Source organism: Pelmatolapia mariae, linkage group LG2 (assembly GCF_036321145.2).
Source record: "Pelmatolapia mariae isolate MD_Pm_ZW linkage group LG2, Pm_UMD_F_2, whole genome shotgun sequence".
Lineage (NCBI taxonomy): Eukaryota > Metazoa > Chordata > Actinopteri > Cichliformes > Cichlidae > Pelmatolapia > Pelmatolapia mariae.
In genome coordinates, this window is record NC_086228.1 from 15,650,712 (window position 1) to 15,668,335 (window position 17,624).

Consider the following 17,624-nt stretch of genomic DNA (forward strand, 5'->3'; position numbering starts at 1 on the left):
TACTGCCATATTTTATATGTAGTCTATTAATCCCAACCAAAAGGTGTGTGTGTGTGTGTGTAGCTGGCAAATATATCAGTAATCACTAGTTTTCAGATGACTGTGAATGGTTTGAAAATTTTAACATGTTCTCCAAAACAAATACATATCCTGTCTTTTACCAAGACTTTTTCCGGTTTTCCTTTTGGCTTAACTAATACATTTCTGTAACTGACACCAAGTTATTTTAATTGCCTGAACTTAATAAAACACTAACAGAGGTGACTGATAAGAAAATGCTCCTATGATTGACTTCAACAGAAAGCTTGTGGGTTTTTTCTCACTAGTTTCTGGTTTTAATAATTAAACAACAAACCAATCATTATCTCCAAAGGATAATTCAATAGATCAATCCTGTTCTTTGTACAGGTGTTATTAGATACTGTAAAACATTTAGCCATCGGGCCAAACACAAGAAATCTGTTCATCAACTCTAGCAGCCACTTTGACATAAGTCTAACAATTTAGAGACCCCTTCCCTGTAGAAATTGGACTGGCTTGTTTCCAGATTTGTTCTTTACTTTCATTGCCATGCGACCACAGATGGAATTGGTTTTTAGTACAGCATGAAAACAAAATTTCAGTACACAATGTGAGCAGCAAATCATATAGGCACATGTAACAAAAGAAAAGCAGCTCCATGACAGCTGGGTAAACTCAATCTGCTGATAAAGATCATGGAGTGTGATTAAAAGATCAAGAATATCTAACAAAAGGACCTTAGGGTGTGATTGTGTTTCAACTTGCTGTTTCCAAGGGCAGGAATGAACTTCAGTTTTGTATTTCTTTACTTTTCAGTATGGATGCAAAAAGCCTCAGTGTGACTGAAATCTTTTATTTTGAACTCTGAGATATTAGCAGGAGTCTCTTCTCTGTGCCTGAGGTCTGCTGTGAGTGTTTTGCATTCATATCACCCTGGCCAGAGCAGCTTTGAGGGGTTGCAGCTCTACTGCCCAGATATCCATTTCAGACTCAGTCAGGTGTTGCGGCACTGACACCTCCAGTTGCTCTTAAAGATTGCAATCAGTGACCTCTGATTTGGTTAGCCCAGTTGTCATGCTGTGCTGTCTTGATGTATTGTGAGCGGCGGCAGTACCCAGGGCCCTGGAGACGGAGATGGAAAAGCTGCAAGAGATGGTTGGTGGGGGGCAGGCTTAGTCGGGCAAAGATGGGACAGTTTCAGCGGAGTTGACTCTAGCTATTCCGCTGAGCCGCCTTTTTCTTTTTATAAATAAAACAGTAGGGCTTTTAAAGGGGCAGGTTGAGGTAGCGAGGGGGGTTCAGTCACTTTTACGGTCTCTGTGGAGAGCATGTAGAATTTCTTTTTTCTTTCTCTGAGTCTATGCATGTTCGGCAAAGGATTAGTGTGTATTTTCAGCTCGAAAAGTAACTTTTCATTAGTGCCAGCTGGACTTATATTGGTTGCTAATGCAGCAGCTGCTTCTCCATGCTGTTTGGCACAATGCACGTTTGAGACTCTAAATTTCTTGTGCACAGCAGTGTGCCTCTCAGGTGCTTAGAAAGCAGGCGTTTTTCATCTGTATAATATTTACGTTTTCTACACTGACGTCATCTGTATGTGGAAAAGTTCTTTAAAACAGAAACTACTTTTTTTGCTTTTAGCCTTCATGCTTCATTACATTTGCTCACCACAGAGTGTACCACCATTTCCCTGTGCTTGTATGCTGTTATACCCATGAGAATGCCACTTTTGTATGGTTTGAATGTAGGGTTTTGTTGTTGTTCTTTGGATACACTAATCTCCGGGTCATTGAGTCAACAGCAAACAGTAAAAGGGCGGCTTCCTTCACGTGATATTGCCAAATTATCAAAAATTAACACTGGCTTCCATGAATACCTGGATGGCCTACATTTTGACTAAAAGCCACTTATTAACCAGTTGCCCACAGATGAATAGTCACTGTGAAAAGATACATTTTTTTTGTCACTCTCACTAAATTGTTGAATGTCAGAGCTAACAGTAGATGAGAGTGTTCACAGCCTTACTTCTCATGACCCGTTTCAGATGCATCTGTTGCTTTCTCTGCAACTCTGTCTATGAAAAATGTCATGTATTCCATCCATGGATAATATTTAGTTTTGCATGTATTACAACACTTTTCCATGTCCCTGAATATATTATTTACTAATCATATGTTGTTTTCAGGATGTGTTCTTAATAAGGAGACTGTGAATGAAAGGTACAGTTAAGCTTGGACTGGGGATAAGGGAAGATGAAATTATAAAGCACTAAAAAAATCAAAACAAACATGTGGAGAACCCAGTGTGAAACATTAGTTTAAATTTTAGATGTTCTTTCTAAGGCTGTAACTGCCTGTTCAGTCTGTTTGTGAATGTCACTAAATGTAGAAAAAGCTGTCGGCTGCATAAAGCAGTTAGCCATAAAGATTTTGTTGTTTGATCACTATTCATCACCATCCATCACTTTTGCTGCACAAATGCAAAATGCCCATCGATACCACTTACATAAAACAGATAAGAAGAACAGATGAAACTACATTCCAGCTCATCTTTAACACTTAGCATTTAAGATGCCATTGCTATTCAGTAGGTAAGGCTCAATCGTTTAAAGGCCTTGGTGCGAGTCGCCTAGTAAACAAACGTAACTTCGGTTAATGTGATACTATTGCAAGAATTGCTCTCTCTGTGTCCTCGAGGTCTTCATCTTGAAGCTATTGTATACAATACTCTGTTGTTTACCTCTTTTATATTTGCTGTTTCTTTGCTCTTTTTGTTGGCACAGGTCACTTGACTATTACCAGCACCAGCTGGAATAACTCTGAACTGGCAGGAAGCTTGCACACCACATTAAGCTTTTGCTTGAACATTGTCCTTTTGTTTGTATCATCTTATCCATGCACACGAGTAGCTATACTTGTGTAACAGGTAGATGGACCTTTTAGTGGGATTTGCATGTTCTCCCTGTACCTGCGTGGGCTCTGGCTGCCTCCCACAGTCCAGAGATATGCATGTTAGGTTAACTGGTGATTCTAAATAGGCGAAGGTGTGAATCTGAGAGTATATGGCTGTCTTTCTCTGTGTGTTGTGATTGACTACGTATTTGTCCAGAATGTACTCTGCCTTTTTGCCCATTGCTTTGCCTGCTGACAGTGTTGTGTTATAAATCAAGCACACCCATTTGCCCTGCTCTAAATGCTCAGACTCACTGTTTACAGCCCCAGACAAGATGACCAAAAGAGAGTCTTCGGTCAGTAAGATCAATCTAGAGGAAGCTCTCGGGGTTTCATAGTTGAACCTGTTGAAGGATTATTAGTTGCCTGCAGCTGTCCTTGTCCCTGGATTTCTCTGAGTCTTGCAGCCTCTCCACTTTCACAGTAATCGGTGACAGTTGACTGTTGGCTCTCTGTCAGTTACCCTGTGGCTACTGTGTTGGTCTCCCAAGGCATGGAAGTCAATGGAGGCATGCTTGCTGTTATAGTCAGGGTCTTAAACTTCCTACTGAAGCAGCCTGCTCTCCTACCACCAAATTATTTTAAAATAAAAGGAAAAGGTTAAAGGATTATTTAACATCATTATCATTATTGTAAATAAGATTATAATATTGACGGAACAGTAGAACTCCATTTTAAGCCTTTTACTGATATCTAACATGATCCTCCATCAAAAACAAAACAAAAAAAACAAAAAAACAAAACAAAGCAAGCACCTCTGTTCTTCGCTTGTTCTTCCATTACAAGTAATTTTGAGTCCAGACGAGGTTTGCACAGTTTTATAACCCATCCTGATTTCCTGTGTCTTTGTCTACAGTAAGACTGAAAAAAGGCAGATGATTCAATTAACAAGACAATGTTGGAACTGAGAGCTCATCAGTTAGTGATGATCAATTTAATGATCAAAGTTTTAATGGGAAATGGTTTTTTCTATTTTTTTTTTTCTTTTTTTCTTTTTTTTAGCATAACCCCGGCAATTGCACAGGAAAAGCAGACCCCATCGATGCATCCCTTTCAGCTCAAAAGCCACTTCTGTGCCTGAGACATTTCCTTATTTACAGGAAACTTTGGATTTCACGAAACGGAGAGTTATTCTTTCAGCAATCAGTAGATCTTAGTTTGACAAAGTGGATTGGACTGAATAACACAACAGCTTTCTGCTGAGTTTTTACTTGTTCCCTGAAGTACTGTTTTGACTAAGGCATGTTGGCATAGTTAATTTGACAGATTATAGTCGCCATTGCCAAATTATTGCTTAAACTCCCCTGTGTAGACAAGTACTGTTTGGATATGTTGGAGTGTTTAAATGCATGTTTGTGGGTAGCAGTTTGTGTATAAGTAGTTTCATTTACATCCACGTGTGGACCTGCATGCGTGTGCTAGTTCATGCTTCTTTTATGTAGCTGACCTTAGCTGAGGGTATGCCAGCAGCCATTTATCTTTTATTCATTTTACCAGCCATCTGTGACCAGGGCAGCTTCTCTGCCACTGATGCTTGTTAAAGCAGAACCCGCTCCATGATGTTCAGCATGCTGCAGTTGGTACACTTTGGAGGGCAAGTTACTTTTTTGATTCCCTAGAATTCACCAGCCATTATCACTATTTTGACAGCCAAAGCAAATTTTGTCATTTAAAAGAGCTTCCTGTTGTTTTGTTACCTGCTGCGGCTGCTAGAAAGTCCTTAGCAGCCACCACTGTTTTTGTTCACACCCTGCTAGTTACAGAGCGCTTCTGACTGAGTGTGCAGCTCAAACATCTGTCAACACCTCAGTTTGATAGTTTTAGAAGCCAGACCATCACTGAGAGACAAAGTCATTGTTCCAGAGCTTCTTTCTCTTACCTAATTTTCTCCACCTGGCTAGGTCATGATTTCCTAATTTTGGTACACCAGGTCATCAGAAAATAAAGCATTGTAGGAGTAGAATTACACTGCTGACAATATGTCTTTGGATAAACAAAACAAAAGAGACCCTCTTAAAACACAACATATAGATTACAGGGAAAAAAATCTTTAAAGTGAAATATGTCCACAAGCATCTAGATGTGTTTTTTTATGCGTCTTGGGACCAAACTGTTAGAGCAACATTCCTACAAAATATAAACCTTGTTTTTCAGTTTTTTTTAATATTCATAACTACAGCAGAGAGCATGATCTTCAATATGTTGATCCAATATCTCCCACAGTAAACATTCGTGGTTGGAGTTGGTAACTGTAAAGGTCATCGCATGCAATTCGCATCAATTTTACACTCATCAAACATTCACTTGAACCCTTCTGCCCTGCATGGAATAGCAATGATCAGACACTAATGGTGTTAACTTTTCCTTTTCATTGCAGCGCAGTGAATGTGGCAGTTTTTAAATTTGAAAAGGAGAGCGCTAGTATCCAAATGGCACCTGTTGTCCATGATATTGACATCTGTATTAAAGAGAAAATCTTATCTAACAAGCTTGTATGGAAGAATCTATATTTGTCGTGTTTCTTTTTATTTGTCAAGGCTTTTCTCTTTTGATTCATAGCTAAAAGTATTTCTTCACTTTTTCCACCAAGAGAATAACAGCTATCACAGAAAACTGCAAATCTCAGTAAATCATTTCTAATAAGTTAAGTGTCGGTTGTACATTGTTGTTTACACTAAATCTTTACGCTACCATATTTTTATACTTAATTTTTATACTTTCTTCATGATAATAATAAACATTATATGAATGCGAAGAATAGAGTTTTTACGCCTTGGGGACTTTACAAGGTCACAGAGAACTGAAATGAAAATAAAACCGACTTGATAGTTTCGGTGAAAGCCCGTTTATTTCCTTGGCAGAGTTTTAGGAGAACTTCTTCAAGCCTCTCATATCCAAATGATGGCGAGCACCGGAATTACATCAAGCATCTCATTTAAATGCTCACTGATTGCTCAAGTTGTTTCTCTGAAGGAATGCTTGAAGAAATTTACAATACAAAAATGAGATCCCAGGTATCTCATAATGACATGTCATTGGTTTCTGGGGTCACTCTGATTCTACTTAGCTAGTCATCAGCTCTCGGTGAGAACCCAGTTCTACTGTGTGAAATTCTCATTACCAGACTCACTAAATCATTCCTGCTTGATCATCCCCAACAAAGATCATTTGTCTCACATGAGACTCTGCAACGAAGCTATTATTCCATACTTGTCCCATGTTGATCACGCAGTAAGATGTGGTATAGATGTCAGCGTCCTCTCTAGAGACTTAAAAGACTTCCCAGTGAACAGCAACGTTTTTCCCATGTGCTTGTTGACATCAGCTAATATAACTGTTATTAGTAGAGAGAGACTTCCAGATTTAACAAGGAGAAGCTGATTTGACATGTGTCAACCTCTAGTTTTAGTCCTTATTTTTCTCTTTGGCTCCACTCTACTCTGCTGAATCTTTCATGTAGTTTACGTCTTTGATCTGGAGCCTTTGATGGTGGATTGTAAATACAAAACCAACGTGTTTTCTGTTGCTGTCAGGGTTAGTGTTTGACACCTGTGTGATGGATTTGTTCATCAGTTTCTTTGTGTTGAAGAGGCTCCCGCTTTCTTAGTTTGAGGCAGTGAAGGCAGCACGTCTGTCACACTTTGTGCTCCCCTCGGGAAAATAATCCTTAGCGTTTGTTATTATGAGGAAGACAGTCAGAGACCTGTACAGATTTGGGTTTTGCTGAATATAAACAAGAGCTAATGTTTAATAATGTGAATCTTCAAGGGGATTCTACTTTGCTTGGGTACTAATTGGCTAAAAATGTGAAAACACTACATCCATTGTTACAAATAATAAGTTCAATGTTTTTAATTGTGCTTTGTTCTGCACTTGGGAATAATTTAGATATTTATGAAACATGTTATCGGACAAAATAAACATATAGTTTCCCCTTAGCTCTTATTGCATTTTTTACTACAAATAAATAAATAAACTCTCCATCATCCAACCAGTTTGCCTTTTCTTTTTTTCCCCCAGATGATAACTGTAGACTGAACGACTACCGGCGGCTGAAAAACAAGATTCTGGATTTGCATGACAAACGATACATGGGGACTGCCAGCCATGGGAAACACAAGGACAGCATGGTTGCCAAGAAGCAACTGGTTGATGTCATGTTCAAACGCTTTGATACAGACAATAATGGTCAAATAGATGCCAGCGAGCTCTCACAGGTAAGAATATGGGAGTAAAAATGAGCTTGACTATGCCACTACATATTCCCCCTTTCAAAAATGAATGTGGTATTAGTGTGTGTTTGGCATGAAGGTAACATACTGCTTAACCTTGACTCACAAGCTAACACTGGTCTTAAGGTATTTTTTAAAGCATCATTTAAGTACAGAATAAAAAGGTTTGCTTCCCATTTCAAGAGACTTCACAGTATCTGCCATGTCTGTCAAAACTTGAGAGCCATTTCATTTAAATATCTCATCAAAGGGGGATAAAAAGTGAACAAACCATCTGGGCACTCAGGTGTTTAAACTGTCCTCTTTCATGTGTGCCAGAATTGTGTCCGTTTTAGTCCTTTTACCCTTCCCTCTGGTAGCTGTTGTGCATCGCTCAAGGTAAATCTTTTGAAAAGCAATGTGGGTCAAAGGAGCCATGAAGCTTAAGGGAGGCTACAGCCTTTGACCAGCACTACCAAGAGGGATGTTGTAAAAAAGACCTTTTTGTGGCTGCCGTAAGGAAGGAAGATATTCTGTGCATATCAAATAAAGTCTCCCAGTACCCTGGGATTGAGTTAATATAGAGCTTATTTGAATAATTGAAGGGGTAAGCAACCCGCAGTGGTTTTCAAAACCATCATATCAGTTCCTTTTCTTCTGTTATCTTCCTGCTGATCCAGTAGGAAATCCTGTCTGTACAGGGGTCATCTTGGTAAGCTTTGTCAGTGCCCTTTCCTCTGACTCATTAGATCAATTTCAGTATATTTTAGCATAGGAGGTTTACGGCATATGGCCACAAAATAGTGATATTTTTTGTCATTTTCATATTATTTACATATTTTTACATGTTTTAACATTAAATGGTACTCCTTGCCAGCTTGAGAGAAATCAATGCTCGGTGAATAAAATACATAGTCAACAAACCATGTTGGACTGGTATGTCTGTGAAGGTTCTCAGTCATCCCCCCAGGGGGTTCATGACCCTCTTGTGGGACACTCCCCTAGGACTTAAATCTGGGACTCTCTACCATTTGACCTTAGAACTGAAGAAGCTTCTCGGTGATAGGTGAAACATCTTCAAGCAACTTAAAGAGACGCTTTTCCTTCCAAGCTCCTTAGACCATGTTGGACTGGGTTTCATGGAAAAATATTGCCAATATACCCCAAGTGTTAATTTGAATATGCCCTTTCAACCTATTGAATATTACTTTGGCCTGGTTTTTAAACCTGTTTGTAAATGAGATGTATTCTTTTCCTCTGCAGAGTTGATACCCCCACCCCCACCAGGTGTTTTGAATCATGCAGGCTAATAATATACGTCTAAATGGAGGAGCTGTTTTCAGGGATTCCTCCAGGGCTGTTTTTAGCCCTCCTCCCATTTTTGTTGTTTACATATATGGGAAATTTGACATATTTCATGCAGAGCCAGCCACATAAACCTCATTCACAGGAAAATGGGGAGAAGGGAGCACTTTTGGGAAGGGCAGAAATTGAAATATCAGTGAATTGCAGGTGGCCCTTATGGGGGTTTCAACTGAATTTATTATTTTTTTGTTCATACAGATATGCTTTTTTTCATGACCCTACCTGACTTTGGGGTATGCATGCAGTAGTTAACCAAGAAACTTTTTTTCATTTGTTTTGTTATTTACCTTGGAGAAAATATTGTCCAAAAAAAATCCATCAATGCAACAGTCCAAACTGTATTTTTGTTTGCCTGTAGTAAGTGAAGACTATTTACATGTTTACTTTACAGGCATAAAAATGTTTCTGCTTAATTTAATTCACATCAGAATAACTACATAATGACGGAAGGACAAATATCACTTAGAAATAGGTTTCTCAATCTAATCAGTCAGTTAACAAACAAAGACTCTCGTGGGTTAATAGCGCTTCACCATCATGGCTCCTATACCAAATTAATAATTTGTTTTCAAATGGATTCTCTGCTTTATTGAGTAGTTCTTCAGAATTTTTTTTTTCAGAGTAATTCATAGCTCAACTTAAATGATGTAAGTTACACAGTAAGGTTATGACGCTCTTAACTTGTACTGGCAGGGCCGTGTATGTTTTCTTAACCTCATCTGCTTGAGCTGGGACTGGGCAGAGTTCTATCTTATTAAGAAATGATAATTTTGAAAGAAGAGATTAATGCAAATCAAATTTGGTCTGAACAAGCCCTCAAAAAGAACTACATAAGCAATTCACACATTTTTCATCAGTTTAAAATTACAAAATTATGGCTGCCACCCGCATGGCCTCAAGCACCCTTTATAATTGGAGCATTCTCTGATCTCATTTGAAATTCTAGGACAGAAATCTCTCACTTGGACTTACTCGATGTGCTAGAGTGTGCACATGAAGTGACACAGGGAGCAATTGTTCCTGCCCTTTTAGTCTAGAGTGCCCTTTTAAAATGGCAAATCAAAACATATTTTTTCTCCACGCATTCATCGTATCTATCATTGGACCAAAGATAGTATTTGAAGATTTATCTTTTACTAGAAAAAAAAATAAAACACTGCTTCTTGTCCAGGGTTGATCCTGATATACCGTTTATTGTCTACAAAAAGCATGATAAAAGATGCTGTAGAATTTGCTGTAAGAAGAAACATTACGTAAGTTTTTTTTCAACTTGCATCTATAAACTTTTAAATATAGTACAAATCTCAAGGTTATAACTAATGGAAAATTGCTCTTTTAAATCTCTGCAGAAGTCTAGTCTGAGTTGTTATCAAGTCTGCAAATATTTCTAAAAGAGCTGAATTCAAATTAAGAGGAGTGCGAACAGGTGACTTCTGATCCCTCTTTTGGGATTTTGGGGGGCTAAAATAGATATAAAAAATAGATATAATGAATTTGCAAATCTTTTGAAACGTTCACAGCACAGACACTGAAGTTCTTGCTTTATAAGTCACACATCCTAGTATGAGTCCTGCAGTATTGTTTTGTACTGCAGTACCTAATTCATCCTCTTGACAATGCAAACGTTTGTTTTTTGCAGATTCATGCATGCAGGGTTTACGACTACCCTCTGCTCGCATGAATAACACAGAATCTTATTTTGTTTGTGTGAAAAAAAATAGTAAAGGTGGATAAGGAGGAGACAGATGCAACTTTAAAACTTTTGAAATTGTAAGGGAGATGATGTGTAAATTGTTATGGTTATGAGGGAAGAGCAGATTCGAGAGTGAAGGAGATGAAAGCACGTCTGGGATGCTGGAAAATGTTCACATACAGCAAGGTTTCCACCAGTGTATTGCAAGCCTGGAGGCGCAACAGGGGGTCAACTTAAGCTTCCCAGCTGAACAACCTTTCTGGCAGAAACCGTATAGTTATGGTACATAATGTCTGTAATGCAAGAATAGATTCAGTGTAAGTAAAAAAAAAAAAAAACTCAGTGTAACTGCTAATTGTAAGACATATGTTCTGTCCGGGTAACCAGCCAATGTTCCATTGGCTTTGTAAATTAAGGTTCGATTTAAAACAGGCAGAAGCTGCAATCTCAATACACATATATCTGGTTAACCCATCGATGATTTGCCTCAGATCATTTAGCTCACATGGTCCACTGAACATGTGCAGGATATGTTACTGCTTTGTTGTTCTCTTTTTCTCCAGAGGAGTCACTGGAAAAACACTGTAGAAACAGAAATGGAGTTTATGCATCAAAGCCTGCAATTCCAACACATAAAAGTCTCTTAAATGCCACATCACTCCAGGTCAAAGTAAGAAAAAAGACCAAAAAGCAAGCAAAGAAAGGAGCAATGAGTAAAGACTGTTTTTGAGTTAAAATCATCTTCTTTTTTAAAATTGTTTCTAAGTCCAAGAATGAAAACAATGAAAATAGAAAAGAATGTACATTGAATTCTTTTTTTCAGTGATTCAAGATTCAAATTAAAGTTAGGTGTAGCTCACATAGCATCACAGGTAACTCTTAAATTTTGGGCAAGTCATCTGGGAAAGGGAAGTGCACTGATCCGATGGACAATGCATGATGTATAAAGCCGTCCCTTGTGATCAGCATTTTGACAGCTGATCTAGTATGATGGATGTTTTACTGCCAGGGCCATGCAGAAGGTGTTGAATAGGATCATGTTTTTATCAGGATGATGACAAAAACTGCAGTGTTTTGGACCTGTTCATCCACTGTTGTGACAGAACTTCATTGACTTTCAGTTTGGCTACAATGCAAATGGTACTGAACATGACCACAGCCTTCATAGACTGACACTTTACCTGAAGGAACTATAGTACTTTTAAATATTAATCTGAAAAGCCAATGATTAACAAAACTGTCTACTATTTTGTAGTTTTATGAATGTACGGTTCTACAGATACTAAAACCATTGTATTTGTTTTTCAAATTTAAACTTTCAACTGTTAACTGCCTTTGTCTGAGTAAACAAGATGGGGGAAGTGGCCTGACATTGCGTAGTTTTTCCACCAGAGGGCACTTTGCAACTTCGCTTTTGGCAACACACGTTTGAAACACAGCAAGCATAAAAACTACATGATCTAAGCAGATTTGGCCAGTGTAAATCACTAAATAAATAACTACGTATAAGAAATGCTAGCAAAATTTTAAAATGCGCAAAATGTTCAAATCACCAAAACATCAATATTGGCCTTAAAAATCTTATGTTTGGGCTTCGGTATAGCGAGTGGAGAATTGGAGAATATAGTTGATATCTGGGCCATTACTTCCTTTTTTGCGCATAATTACACGCTGGTCACGTCACCATTCCAGCACAGAGGTGGATTCAAACCCATCATTTTGTTACTGTGAGGTGACAATGCTAGCCACACAACTTGTCAAAGAGTAAATGCAAATAAGGTTAACGTAAAAAATTTAATTGACCTGAGTTAGTACCCGATGGTTTCGACTTTGCATTTCAGCCAGTGCATTCCAGTTTTAGTGAAACCGTTTTCTTGGCGATTAGATATATGGTACTCAATTTTTCATTTTGTAATGACAAGTATAATCCAAGCAACACCTATTGTTTCTTGGGTTTAAACCTGGGGTAAACACATTTTTGCATCAGTGGACAAAAAATCTATAATGATCTTACCACCTACTCACATCTTGCGTCACTTGATCTCAGTAGGTCACATGATAGGGTGAGGCAAGGTCTCGCAATGTTTCACCCGGACCTCTGCTGATGTCCTTGGCTCATGTGATGAGGCACATGATCAATAGCGGGTCAACAACCATCTTAAGGGACAGCTCCCACTAGGGTTTAAATACCTGGGACTCTCCACCATTTGGTCTTAGAACTGAAGAAGATTCTTAGATGAAACGTCTTTAAGACACTTAAAGATGTCCAGTCGCTTTTCTTCCCAAGCTCCTTAAATTACCATGACCTGGATGAATGAGAACCTACACAGACAATCCATATTAGCCTTTGTTTGCCTCATCCCACTTAAAATGGACTTAAAGGCAACTTCTGTCCCTCTACTGTGTTCAGCTTATTAGGATATACTTGTCTGGTGGGCTTAGAGCAGAAAGCAAGTTTAAACCTACACAGAGATGTGTTAAACCTACACTTCTCTGTGTAGGTTTAACACATCTCTGTGCTGATTACTCACTGTAGATTGAATAAGTGGTGCCATCACTGCTGTGGTTTACTTTAAGAGACATCAAATCCTTTGGTGGAAAACAAAAATGTTATTAGTCAACATCTGGCTGATTTATTTAGTGACAAAATTAATTGCATAGAGGTTTTGTTTTATTATAATTTCTGGAACAGTACTGAAAAAAAAAACAAAAAACCCAGACACACACAAACAGAATTTTTAAAAAATGCTCTTAACCTTCTTTAACCAAAGATTGATGTGTTCTCGTTGAAGGTCATCAAGCAAGAAGGTCTATCCAAGGACATCTCTGAATGCACATTGTTTGACTTGCTGAAGTACAACGACGTGAACGATGATGAGCACCTTACAAAAGAGGAGTTTTACACAGCCTTTGGTGAGGATACAGTTTTGTTACTCCCATTGTCTGTTTACATTGTTCAGTAAAATATATATCAGATGTGACAGAAATGCATTTTTTAATTTGCAGTTTTAGTCAATACTCAATAATAGCTCTTGTCTTTAAAAAAAAAACTATATTTTAAAGTTGATGGTTCATATTGTCCTAGTGCAGACCTTCCCAAAGTGTGGGGCCCGCCCCCTAGGGGGGGTGCAGAGCCATTGCGGGGGGGGGGGGGGGGGGGCACTGCTAGCATGGGGCGCCCACACAAACGCAAAGCAGGAGATGAAGCATAGCTGAATATGTTTCCAAACCAACTTCATTCTAAGCCAAAGACTAGAAAATATGGTGAAGCATATCTTCCCTTTGGTTTCACCTGCACAAGTGCCAAGGTAGGTCTCCCGCACGCTGGGCTGTTCAAATCACGGACAAACAGGATCCCACATTCTTGACTTTTAGTTCACAAACACTTCTCATAATGACTAACTACTCCTGACATTTTGGAGATGTTAGCTCTTTATACAATAAAGTTACAGTGGGATCCAAATAATATCAGGCTGATCCTGCCACAGCTGTTTATGTTTTTGAACCCATTTTGCACAGAGAGGCATTTTTTGAAAAATGTATTGATAGCAATGTTGAATATTATTACACAGGAAAAAAACAACTACACATAAAATAATTGTACCATGACGCCTCTGCATTTCTAAATGGAGGGACAGTAACTGCTTGTGTGTATGTAAGCGTTTAAAAACTGAAGATAGTCAGATTAACAGTGACAGTATTTTGTCTCTATCTGCCATTCTGCAATTCATCTCATGTAAAGAATAACGTGGCGCACAGCGTGACGTGAAAAAAGGCACATACCTTTGACGTTGCGTGATGAACTCTGTATTCCTCGTCCACACGTAAACGCAAAAAAGGAGTTTAAAAAAATCTCAGTTTTCGATGATTCGAAACGCCGTTTACGTGTGGACGAAACAGCTGCGTTTTCAAAAATACCCGTGTAGGTGTGGACAGGAGGCAGCACGGTGGCACGGTGGTTAGCACTGTTGCCGCACAGCAAGAAGGTCCTGAGTTCAATTCCAACATCAGGCCGGGGTCTTTCTGTGTGGAGTTTGCATGTTCTCCCCGTGTTTGCGTGGGTTCTCTCCGGGTACTCCGGCTTCCTCCCACTGTCCAAAGACATGCAGCTTGTGGGGATAGGTTAATTGGATAACCCAAAATTGCCACTAGGTGTGAATGTGAGTGCGAATGGTTGTCTGTCCCTGTATGTTGGCCCTGCGACAGACTGGCGACCTGTCCAGGGCGTACCCTGCCTCTCGCCCTATGACAGCTGGGATAGGCTCCAGCGCCCCCCCGCGACCCTGAAAAAGGATAAGCGGAAGCGAATGGATGGATGGATGGTGTGGACAGAGCGTAAAAGAGTTAGTAGTTTATTTTCTTACTACCTGTAATTTATTGCAGTTTACTTGTATTTGTTTAATTGTTTACTAAATGTTTGAGGTGTGAAATAAACCGCAATGGAGCAAAATATGGGCGTGTGCGGTTGGAGGATGTGTTTGTGCACGTGCGCACGTGCGGGGGGGGAACATTTTTCTTGTAAAACAAAGGGGGGGGGCTAGCAAAAAAAGCTTGGGAACCACTGTCCTAGTGTGTAAACATTACGACAATGTTTACAATAGCGTTCTTTTTACCCAGTTGTTAGTTAATTGATTTGGAAAGTAGTGCAGTAATTATGAGTATTATGAGAACACAGAGAGTAAATTGAAACCCTGGGAAAAAAAAAATCTCTCAGATGCCACGACATAATTAATGTGTATACTCATATTTCATTGATACTGATGCTTGTTTCTTCTTTATTCTCCTTTTAATAGCATAAAAGTATAGAATAGCCCTTTATTTGTCCTTGTACACTTACAACAAGTACACATACAACTGTGCTGGAATAAAAAATAAATAGTAGACAGCAGGAATAAATGGCAAACAGGAGAAATATATACAATCAAGAGGGATGTACACAAAACAAAAGAAATATATACAAAAATAGGAGAAAGGCACACATTAGAGAACAATAAGTGCAAAGCAAAAACGCAGTCTGAATAGAGTCCGTGTGTAAGGGGCCTGAGTGATGAGGGTTCTCAGACCATGGCTCAGATTAGTGAGGTGGGTGGGCAGGGGTGGGTTGTCGGGGATAGTGTTTATTGAAAGTCTGCATGGCCAAGGGGAAGAACCTGTTTGTGAGTCTGGAGGTGTGGGACCTGATTGACCAGAGGGCAACGGGTCAAAAAGGTGGTGAACAGGGCGCACGGGGTCACCTGTGATGGCCCTGGTTTTCCCGAGACATAAGCAATTTTTTTTAACGTGTGTAAAACCTTTGGCCTTCATAAAAGAAATATGTGTTTAATTAGGCTTTGATTGAGTTTTTCTTTGAAATCTGAGAAGAACCTAACTTGTTATTAACATTTGAACTGACAGCCTGTTTCTGTTCTTTTGGCCATTAGAAAGTTACGATTGTGGTAAACCTCGAGAAATATTTGATGTCTTGCCAAAGTTTACTCACTGAGACCTGCAGATTGTTGCCAACTGCGTTGTACCATTGAAGGAGTTCAAAGTGGAAATGATTCAAAAGAAAGCAGGTCACAACATCTTAGAAACAGTAGTTCAATCCAAATCTCCATCATTAGGCAGCATAAAGACGGCAGGTGCTGTGTGATATCTGAGTCACACTAACACATGTGCACCAGTTTCTGTCTTTTGTTTCCTTCCTATTCACGGTTCCTCCCTGTCTGACATTTTCAGTCAGCTCAATATCCTCTGACAGAATATCCTCTGACATTTGGCTGGCTTGACACATTTAGCAGAGGGAGAGAATTCATAATCAACCTTCATCTTATCAGCCCTTTGTATTTGAAGCATTTCCTAGAGGAGACCAAGAAAAAAAAGTCACGGGAGCAAATGGCAAAGTGCAAGAGTCTCATCTAGTCTGCTGGATTCCACATCATACATGAATGTGTGGGAGAGAAACCCCTTTTGGCAAGTCACAGAAACACAGAACCCCATTCAATCTGGGGCGGGATTTCTTTGAAGAGTTGAGTTGCTCTGTCTCTTCCTTTTTTAGGTTTCATAGGATTTTTTTTCTCAAGCTTCCAACTTAACTGCTCACAAGGAAATAGGATATTTAATGTGAGTAAATCTCCCCCTCTGTGATGGAGTTTCTTTCAACCTGCCTTACTCCTATTTTAGACTTTTTTATTTTTTTTATCCTTGCGTGCCACTTTATGTTCCTATTTACCGACAGCGGATAATTATCCAAGTGTAGAATTAATCTTTGGATAAGCTATTTTTTAAGACGCTTTACTGGAAATTGCTTCTATATTGATGTTAATAGTTACAGAGGCAATCAATAAACAATATGCTTAGCACAGCTGAAGTAATGTGTCTTTGTCAACAACTCAGGATTTCTGAGTATATTATTATAGAAAACAAACAGAAATAAATCCACAATACTTTCAGTGGTAAAAGTTCTCATGTAACATATTCATTTTCCTGTGTATATCTCAGTGTGAGATAGAAATACATATAAAGCAAAAAAAGATTTTTGTTTTTTTATTCCATCCCATGTGGGCAGTATCAGATTGCTCAAAGAAATTCAACTCTCTTCACCGAACACTCAATATTGAATACTTGGTTTACTGACGTGCGTTACATACCTGGAGGTCATGGTAGTACTCAGCTTGTGCTTCTTCACTTTATTCATGTCCAAACCTGTTTCTCTCTCCTAAATACTTGCATCCTTTCAAGATAGGCCCACAGCTCAGAAAGAAATGGTGATAAAAAGACCACCATCTCTAGAGACTTAACAGCTTGACTGAAGAATTTAGTTCTGCTAATTTCTATGTAAATGTACTTATCTATCATATAGTCAGTAGAGAGAGGTGATAGTAACTCTAGTGTAGTATAAAGTGTCTTTCTTCTAGATACTGACCAGAAAGCCAACACCCCAACCTACTGCCATTCCTTCAAGTTGAGAAGCAGTGAAGTAGTTAATTTTATAGAAATACATCTAACTATGGAGGAATCAATAAGGGGAGCTAGTATTAAAATATTTAATCACAAACATCTGATGCAAACCCAGTTGTTTTGTTCTGTAAGCAGGCCTGAAACATGACAAAAACCGCTCAATTCAGAAAAGAGCTTCAAGTGCTACTCCTAGTTGGTGTTTAGTGAGTAAAGGTTTAAAACCATAGGCAGTATAAAAGATAGATGTAGCAACCGTGACATCAGACATTGGTATTTTGATCTTTTGGAGCTGGATCTGACAAGTGAAGGATGGACCTGGCTATGGAACCTTACGCTTATTGGGTAATGACTTGTGAATGACAAGTGGTTGGTAAATGAGGACATCCTCCTTTCTGATTCTTTACAGAGGTCACAGAGCAAGCGAGCCAAGGGTCATTTTCACGT

The 17,624-nt window shown here is 38.9% G+C and overlaps 1 protein-coding gene across 2 annotated transcripts in view; it reads left to right on the top strand.

The window, feature by feature from the left end:
* fstl5 (follistatin-like 5) overlaps positions 1-17,624 on the top strand; it is a 187,945-nt gene that overhangs the window by 90,341 nt on the left and 79,980 nt on the right. For both annotated transcript variants that reach the window (XM_063493843.1, XM_063493852.1), the window contains exons 5-6: positions 6,993-7,189; positions 13,034-13,154. In XM_063493843.1, the coding sequence (XP_063349913.1) occupies positions 6,993-7,189; positions 13,034-13,154 (318 nt within the window). The remainder of the gene's footprint in view (positions 1-6,992; positions 7,190-13,033; positions 13,155-17,624) is intronic.